At 31.4% G+C, this 9611-nt stretch overlaps 1 protein-coding gene across 2 annotated transcripts; it reads left to right on the forward strand.

Moving 5' to 3' along the window:
- Nucleotides 1–4040: 4040 nt before the first annotated feature.
- Nucleotides 4041–8542, forward strand: BLH5 (BEL1-like homeodomain 5). 2 transcript variants are annotated; one of them, XM_039044721.2, is made up of 5 exons: nucleotides 4041–4177; nucleotides 4600–5696; nucleotides 6289–6668; nucleotides 6790–6850; nucleotides 7567–8542. In XM_039044721.2, the coding sequence occupies exons 2-5, from the start codon at nucleotides 4902–4904 to the stop codon at nucleotides 8338–8340; spliced, it is 2010 nt and encodes a 669-aa protein (XP_038900649.1). In that variant the 5' UTR covers nucleotides 4041–4177; nucleotides 4600–4901; the 3' UTR covers nucleotides 8341–8542. The 2 variants fall into 2 exon arrangements, with proteins under 2 accessions (XP_038900649.1, XP_038900648.1); XM_039044720.2 differs by having other exon boundaries at nucleotides 4148–4297.
- The last annotated feature ends 1069 nt before the right edge of the window (nucleotides 8543–9611 follow it).

A 9611-nucleotide genomic window follows, 5' to 3' on the forward strand; every position in this document is an offset into this window, starting at 1 on the left:
TTTCGGGGGTGTTGCCCCCGAATCCCCACCAGGGCGCGCTACCCCTGGACCCCGGCTCGCTGATTGGACAACAAACAAATTATTTATGCATTGACCTATAAAAAAATGATAAGAGATTAATGTAAAGTTATATATAAACCATGTTTTTTTACGTTCAACGTGTGAGGTGGACAATTATTTGGTTGACATTTGTTGTGCTTTTAACAAAATTGAGCAACATTCAAATTGACGATTATTCACAAGTCAATGTTGCATTTGAACTTCTCTACTTTGTAATTTATGCATAGTTTTTGTTATTGTTCTATTTGATGTTTAACATTAATTTTAAAGCAATACTTGAGTGTAATCCATTATCGCTATCTCTTGTAATGCACTTCAATCATATGATATAAAAGAAGATAATTTTTTTTTTTTTTTTACAAAAAGAAAGAAAAGTTCTCATGTAGTAAACAATCATTGGACAAGTAGATTGCCTAAAAAAATGAGTGCAATCCACGATACAACTAGATATTTTTATTAATTTATCAGAATGAGTATAGATCAACTAATATAAAGTTTATAATATCAACCTTGAAGTCAAAGGTTTGACTTCTCTCCCACATATATGGTAAAAACAGTCTCTTTCTTTTTTCAATATAGATAGGCTGTAATTGTTTAAAAATTCTTTTTCATCCTCAAATATTGTCGTATTAGAACTGAAAATAAAAGAAATTAGGTTCAAATTCTTGTTAGTTCCAAAAATATTAAAACAGCATCTTTTAAGATGATTTTTCTTTTCTAAAAAAAGAACTATAATTCTAAAACTTTATATAAAAATATTTTAATATGAGCAATATTAGATGCACCAATCTTGATGTATTTCGATTTCACAATTCACATAAAAATGAATTTATATATTTCAAACAAGAAGTAAGAAAAATTTGTCATGTGTCAAATTATGATTAGACATATCGTTTGATATATAAAAATAGGTGTAACCCAGAATGCACCTAAAATTTTTCCCCTTAATATTGGTTATAATAATCCTTATTTATCATTTTATTGAAAAATATATTGAAACCACTTGGAAATCTTAACACCTTACCGACTACTTACATCTTTAAATTTGAAGCCCACCATACAGGTCTACTACTTATTATGCAAATGAATGAAAAAAAAAAAACAAATGTGATTATGATTAAGAACTAATTAACTAATAACTCTCCACACATTCAGTTTTATTTTAATAAAACATCGAGCTTTCTTCAAATAGGCTTATTTGACATCTTCATAAGTTCATATACAAAATTGAAAGTTGAAAAAAAAACTATTTGCCAACTTTACATAGTTCAATGACATATCAAACACAGACATGAAAATTTTTAAATTAAAGTACTTAAAAGAAGTTAAGAAACAATTTTTGAATACCAAATAATTAGTATAAACAAACAAAAAAAAAAATGGTGTCACATACGAATTTGTTTATTAATAAAAGAAAGTGGCTACACTTTTTTGGAGAAAATCATATGGCTGTGACATTTGACAATGTGATATGAAAATATATGTAATCTCGAAAAAGAGAGATTGTAGGATGTTTGATCAGTCATTCACAAAATCAAACTCAAAAACGGTAATATTATGAACATGCAGTGTTTGTAGTTTTGGAACAGCCGTCAGATCTTCCGACCACTAATATTCCGACCATATTCTTTCATCATCACTGCCGTGTGATCCTACAAAGTACTAGGTGAGGTTAAAAATATTATTATTTTTTTAATCAGCCGACCGACAACATAATTAACTTTTCAAACTAAGTCCTTTTCACTTAATCTTCTTTTTATCTAATAATATTCTATTATTATTAATGATACAGATTAATTATAAAATACACTATCATAATGCATACTTGTCATTCTTAATTATATCATTTCTTTTAGGCTACTGTTCATACATATTTTAATACATCAGTTTACATGGGATTGGGTCCTCTTGTGATCACATCTTTCTTAATAACCTCAATTATATTATTAATTAATATATAAGCTTTTTTGGAAGTACTGAAATTATAATAAATAATTAGTTGAAATTTGAGATAAGATAACCTAATTAATAATAATCATTTAGCTTCAGCCACTCCACGCACAATTTAACAACTAATTATTAACGCGTCAAAAAGGTAAAAACTTTAATTTAATTTCTTTTTGGAGTGTTTGGAAAGAAAATATTTTGTCTATAAGCAAATAGGGCTAATAATCTATGAGAGAAAGGAAATTAAAGAAAATTAATTAAAACAACCACTTTTTTTGTCTGATTTTTAAGAATTTGGTCAATTAATAAATAGGCCTAATCTAGCTTATCCTTTAACACCTTTCTTTCAGTTGGATTTGTTTCCAACCATAAAAAAAGGCCTTTAAAAAAGGCATATCCATTAAAGATTCTTGCACTAGCTAAAGCCAAAATATTGTTTTGGCCATGTCAAGTAACTCAATTATGGATATTATTATTGAGTTAAATCATAAATTTAATCTTTAAATTAAACCCCCCCCTTAAAAATAATCATCCTCCTCCCTTCCTTACATAATTTTTCAATATTACCTTAAAAAAACATTTTTAATACATGAACATATCACTACAAACGACTGTGTGTAACTCTTTCCAATCCAAAAATCACATTCTCACTGTAATTTATTCAAGATCAAAATTAAGAAAAATAGAAGGCATTAAAATCCCAAAAAGCATTTAAAAAAAAAAAAAAACTCTATAAGATCATGGTAAAAGACAGCAGCTTTTGAAATTATAAGAAAAAGGGTGATGAGTTATGATAGTGAAAATTGAAAAAAATCATGAGGGGCTGACACATAACATAGCATAACATATAACAGTCTTTCCTAATATTAAGATATGGTTAACTGTTGACCGTTAGTCTCTGTCGGATGGAAAAGTCTTCAAACGTTGTTGTAAAAATAATGTAATTGAAAAAGAGAGAGACATACACATGAGAATGATTTTAAATTTACAAAGTCCAACCATAGTCAGACCTTAGAATCCAAACCCTATCAACAGAGCTTATATTATTTCATGTTTTTTCATTTTCATTTGGTTGAGTTTCAGTACATAGTACAATTTTGGAAACCCCCATTGCCTGTTTTGGGTAAAAATAGTATTTTTTTTTCCATCTCATTTTTTTTTTTTTTAAAAATTGTGGGAGAAGCTAGGCTAGTAGGCATAAACTTTTAGTTTATTCAAATTATTGGACTGTCTTAAATCATTATGGATTCATCTAGTGGTAAAGAGCTAAGAGATCATAGATTCGACAGTTTCTTTGACATCCAAATATTGTAAGGTCACCGAAGAAGATTATTCTTAATGTTATAACATACCCATAAGATCAGGTTTTATTTTGAGAGGTAAAGATTAAGAATAACAATGTAATTAATGTTTGAGTACAAGGGTAGTTGGTATTAAGAGTTATAATAATAATAAAAGGGTTTTTGTAAGAGTGGCTGTGGCCGCCTGTTTCCAGTGGTATATCTCAGGGCCACCTCTTAGCATTTGTCCAACCACACAATTTATTTTTAAAATAAAAAAAAAATGAATGAGTGAAAGAGATATCTTTAAGTTGTTTAAAGCCAAGAGGACCTCTTTTCTTTTTTATCTCCATGATTAGGCCTTAGTGGAAATTGACATTTCCTCGTTTCTCTGTTACTATTCTTTTTTTCCCCCTTTCTCTCTCTTAATACCCAAATTTCTTTATACTTTTACATCAAACGTGCTTGCATCAAATCAATTGAGAAATGGAGGTCAAGTCACCTGGACTCTCTCTTTCTTTCTCTCTCTCTCTCTCAAAAAAAAAAATAAAAAATAAAAAATATCTATGGTTAAGATTAAGAACATATCCATAATCAAGATTAGTGAATAATAACCCCATATAAATATATATTGATAATGATATATATATCATTAATTTTGTTATCTTAATTTCTTAACGATCACTACTTTATGGTGGGTGTGGGGCTTAGCAAAAGAACCCCATGTATCTGTCTTCACATATAAATTAATTAAAAAGATGTAATAGTATATAAAAATTAAGATATATAGTGTCATCGTTTTCATAAAGGAGGAAAAAAAAAAAATTAAATATAGAAAAATTAAAGCAGAGAGAAAGATTGAGTTCTGACAAGAGAGTTTGAATATATAAGTAGGTTTCATTTTTTTTATTTTTTATTTTTTTATTATTATTATTTCCAAAGGGTAAGGAGAGAAGATACATATTATTGTATTTGTATGATGGCTTTGGAATTTCCAATTTCTCTCTTATGTAATTTCTCTTAATTCCTCTTTTAAATTTAATTTAATTTCTTGTCTATATATAATCAGATAACATTAGGCTATATATTCTTCTTTCTTTCTTTCTTTCCTTCCTTCTTTTCTCTTTGAATGAAAGACTTGCTTTTTTGAAGAATAATATTAGATCCGTTTCTTCTTCTTATAACCATATATTGATCTGCTTTTTCTTTTTATTGATTGAAATTCATGGGTGTTATGTTAATGAAAATGTTTTGGGGGATTATTAATTATGATATATTTTGTGTTATTGATTTAACTAATTTCGTTTTCCAGGACTGTTACAACTCATCCATTGGAACCCAATTTGTAAAGAAGCAACGTGGGGTAAAGCCCATCAAAGTCAATTATATTCTCTGATACTCACAACCCCCACTCCAAAAAAAAAAAAAAAAAAAAGACGATTTTTCTCTATTTCTTTGTGTTTTTTGGTTGATTGGTCTTTGTTTCTGTTCTGGGTTTTTTATTTTAGAAAGAAAGAAAGAAAAAAATTGTTTTTTTTCCACTTGTGTACGGAGAAAGAACTGACAAATTCTCTGAAAACGCCGCCGACAGCGCCGCCGCAGCTTTTGATTAAGATGGCGACGTACTTTCACGGTGGTTCAGAAATCCAAGCGAATTCTGACGGAATTCACACTCTTTACCTTATGAACCCAAATTACGTACCTTACTCTGACACCCACTCTCAAACGCCTCCCAATATGCTTTTTCTCAATCCTTCAACTCACGCGCTTAACCCTTCAACTCTTTCCCACGCGCCGCCTTCCAACAACCACTTCGTCGGAATTCCCCTCCCCACCACCGACGCTCCCCGTCCATCCTACCACTACAATCTATGGACTCCTATGGACCAACAAACCGCCCACCACGGAATTTCCGCCGATTCTGCCGATTTGACCTTCCGCCGCCCCACCACGCAACAAGGTTTGTCCTTAAGCCTCTCCTCCCAACAGTCGTTGTACCGGACACTATCGGCTGAGCAGGATATTCAAGGCGGCGGCGGAGGTGGCGGTGGGGGTGGTGCTCTGAGTGGGGATGAAATTCGGGTATCAGGAAATTCGCCGACGTCGGTGTCGGTGGTGTCAAGTGGAATAACGGGGGTTCAAAGTGTGATATTGGGGTCTAAGTACTTGAAAGCGGCTCAAGAACTTTTGGATGAAGTGGTTCATGTTGGTAAAGGAAATTTTAAAACCGACAAAGGGGAGGGGACAAAGGACAAGATGAAGATGAAGAAAGAATCAACGGCCACGATTGGTGGAGACCCTTCCGGCGGCGGCAGTGAAACTACTTCCAAGGCTGCTTCTGAGCTCAGTACTGCTCAAAGACAAGACCTTCAGATGAAAAAAGCTAAGCTTATTGGCATGCTTGATGAGGTAGAAAAATTAAACATTGTTTTGTTTTTTTTTCTTAAGCACAATGATAGGATGTCAATTATTATGAAATTAAGCTTATTTTGATTTCATTTCTTCTTCATTACTTTCTCATATTTATTTGTAGTCCTTCATGTTTATGAATTAAACATTATATTCCTATATTCATGTTCAACAACTAATTTCTCTCATGCATCCAATTACATCCCGAACAACAAACCATTCATGTCATAGTTTCAATTTATTAAACTATGTTCATTCTCATCTTCAATTTTTACACAGGTGAATATTCAAACCACATAGTGTTCGATATTATTATACCAAAAAATTAAAGTAATTGAAAAGAAAATCTCTCTTTTCAACTTGATTAATGATTAAAATTAATTGAAGAGAGTACTAAAATGTAGTTGTCTCATTAAATAACATTTTACTGCTAGTTGCTATTACAATTCCACAAAATATCTAGTTTTCGGGCCTTTTTCTTAGTCATGTCACTATACAAGTGAATTTTTTTTATGATTTTTTCCCTCAATTTAAATGATCGGTATTTCGATGTGATGGTTTATTTCTCACATTACCAATTGATTTTGATCAGGTAGAACAAAAGTACAGACAGTACCACCAACAAATGCAAGGAGTGGTGAGTTGTTTTGAGCAGGCGGCAGGTTTAGGGTCAGCCAAGTCGTATGCTTCACTTGCACTTGCAACTATTTCGAAGCAATTCCGTTGCTTAAAAGATGCAATTTGTGCACAAATTAAAGCCACAGGGAAAAGCTTAGGAGAAGAAGATAATTGGTTGGGTTCAAAAATTGAAGGCTCTTCAAGATTGAGATACGTTGATCATCATCTAAGGCAGCAAAGAGCTTTGCAACAATTGGGAATGATTCAACATAATACTTGGAGACCACAAAGAGGTTTGCCTGAACGTGCTGTTTCTGTTCTTCGTGCTTGGCTCTTTGAGCATTTCCTTCACCCGTAAGTCCTTTCTCTCTCTCTCTCTTTTTTTTTTTTTTCATTTTAATTATTTAACATACTTTCTTTCATATATATATTTGCATTTCACAATTCTAATTAACCAACTATTTTCTTTGTTTAGCTATCCCAAAGATTCAGACAAGATTATTCTCGCTAAACAAACTGGACTCACTAGGAGTCAGGTATGTATGTCCAATTTTTGTTTTTGTTTTTATTCTTTTCAATTGTTCACCGATTCACAAAGAATTAGTACGGGTTTTTATAAACATTAAGCAAATCTTGGTCTGTCGAAGATCCTTACTACATTTTGGAAATTAAGTAAGATCTCAAAATCTCTAACCGATACACAAATTACCTTTTATCATTGTCAATTGAGTGTGAATCATGTTTATTTATACGGTCAAAGATACAGGAGAGAAATTACATGTTTTGTAGTTATATATCCTTCCATGCACGACAAATATCTTGCAAAACATAGAAAGAAATGTTGCACCCATCTCCGTGTAGCTTAGATTACAAACTAATAAAAATTCATCACGGGTAAAAAAATTGGATTTTTTTTACTGTATGAGAAAATGGGATGCTTAGGCAATACCTAATCATTGTTTCAAAACATATTTCAGATTGAGGGCTGCACCTCTTCATACATCTCATTTGTTCACAAATGGAAAAGTATTTCTTTTAGAGAAAAGTTTGACACGTTGTATCTTGTGATTGAAAATTTGAATGAACTATACTAAGATAGATGCAACTAATGATGCACTCATAAGTATTTTTTAGTTGTTCTATCCATGGATAATTAGAAAGCAAGATTTAATAAATTTTTGAACGTGTATATATATATATATATATATATATATATGTGTGTGTGTGTGTGTGTATTAATTGTTTTTGGCAGGTATCAAATTGGTTTATAAATGCAAGAGTTCGTCTATGGAAGCCAATGGTTGAGGAAATGTACTTGGAGGAAATCAAAGAGCAAGAACAAAACGGGGACTCCCAAGACATGATTAGAGGATCAGGAGATAATCATCATCATCAGAACAATAACAACAATAATAGTAATAATGATCCACAATATTCCAAGACAGAAAATTTGATGAACAACCACCCTTCCCATTCTTCAATCTCATCATCCTCAATCTTAGGAATAGGATCAACAACAACCGGCGGCTTCAACCTCGTACCGCCATCCTCCGGCAACAACATCCTCTCAAGTCCCAAAAAACCAAGAACCACCACCGCGGCCACCACCACCAGTACAGCCACAAACAACAACAGCAATGCTGTTCATGATCATCATAGGGGTAGTTTTGGTAATTCAAACACATACCCAGTTGGTGAAATTGGCTCAACCTTCAATTCTGAGCTTTTGACTCCAAGGTTTCATGCAAATGGAGTCTCTCTTACTCTTGCCCTTCCTCATAATAATAATTCAGATCATCTCTCTCTTTCAGCCAACCAACCAAATTACCATCACCTATCCTCCAACCCAAATCTTCACTTGGGCAGATCATCAAGGCTTGATATCACCAATCATCATCATCCCGGACCACCTGATTTCTCCGATGTCAATCCCGCTGCCCCGCCGCCTCATTCCGCTTATGATCACGTCGAAATGCAAACCACCAAAAGGTTCGCCGCCCAATTGTTGCCGGATTTTGTCGCCTGAACAACCCAAAGGTTCGCTGCAAATATATATAAAAGCATATACTTGTCAGTATAGGACCATATATTTTTATGTGTATGTATTTATATATATATATATACTTAATTGCTTACTTTCATATTTCATATGGGAACTTAATTTGTATCATATATAAATTTTCGCACACATCTCCAGTAATAATTTAAGTAGATATTGGAAGAACAAATATTAGTGTGAAAAAACCATTATATTTAATTCAATTATTTGTTGGTTGATTTATATCATTTCTTGGGAGTGAAAAAAAGGGAAGTTTTGAGGAAGAGTATGCACATGCATATGTATGAAACCATGCAACGTCCAATGCTAAAAGCTACTACTCATCATATGATAATTATGAAATCATACGGGTTATCACTTTTATGAAAACTAATCATCAATCGAATGTTTAATTCAAACTTTTATAAATGTAATAAATATATATTATTTTATCGTTTTGTTGTCATAAATTTTTAAAGGTAGTATAGTAAAATAAACAACTTATAATTATATCGAAATTACACACAAATATATTTTACTAGGTAAAAAATTTTAAGATATAATTGAGCCTATAGACTATATGTCTATTTCTATTTATTATTTATCTCAAAATTATATGTCTCATGTCTCTAACTCATCTCTCCATAAAATTTGCTCATATTGCAATCTTTTGTTGTCTCCCTAATCTATCTCAACCACCCTTTTTTTTTTTTTTTTTTTTATAAATTTAAATTTTATTTTAAAATTTGTGTACCATCCTTAATTAACTTTTTTTTTCTTTTTTTTTTTTTATTTCTCTCTAGATACATTCTCTTTTTCTTATTAAATTATTCTCTCTTACAAAATTCCATAGCATTTTCCTGTTCTTTTCTTGTTATTATTTTTTTTAGTGTACCTTTCAAAGATATCATCAAAATCACTACTGATTTATGCAAAGAATTGAATTCCATCTATTAGATTTTTTATATAATATTAAATTTATCGTAATTCATAAACAAAAGTTTTTAGGTTAATTATGATGATTTAACATAATACCACAACAAGAGGTCACGAGTTCAAACCTCCGTAAAGTTATTTCCTCCCTAATTAATATTGAATATTTTTTCATTTATTATGCCTTCAACAAAATTTCTAGCCCACAAGTGAGGTGGACTATCAGATTATTAGTAATTCGTAATTGCAAATGATAGCACTTTTAGAGCTAATAATTATGTGTATAACACCATTTTTAAAGAATTATAAATATAACAAAATCTATT

Source organism: Benincasa hispida, chromosome 10 (genome assembly GCF_027475165.1).
Source record: "Benincasa hispida cultivar pf3 chromosome 10, pf3_genome.v1.1, whole genome shotgun sequence".
Classification (NCBI taxonomy): domain Eukaryota; kingdom Viridiplantae; phylum Streptophyta; class Magnoliopsida; order Cucurbitales; family Cucurbitaceae; genus Benincasa; species Benincasa hispida.

Bases quoted from the DNA above. Each gene is read 5' to 3' on its own strand.
- BLH5 (XM_039044721.2), top strand. From the start codon at position 4,902: ATGGCGACGTACTTTCACGGTGGTTCAGAAATCCAAGCGAATTCTGAC. The intron at 5,697-6,288 runs GTAGAAAAATTA...GATTTTGATCAG, and splicing joins TTATTGGCATGCTTGATGAG to GTAGAACAAAAGTACAGACA. The intron at 6,851-7,566 runs GTATGTATGTCC...TGTTTTTGGCAG, and splicing joins CTGGACTCACTAGGAGTCAG to GTATCAAATTGGTTTATAAA.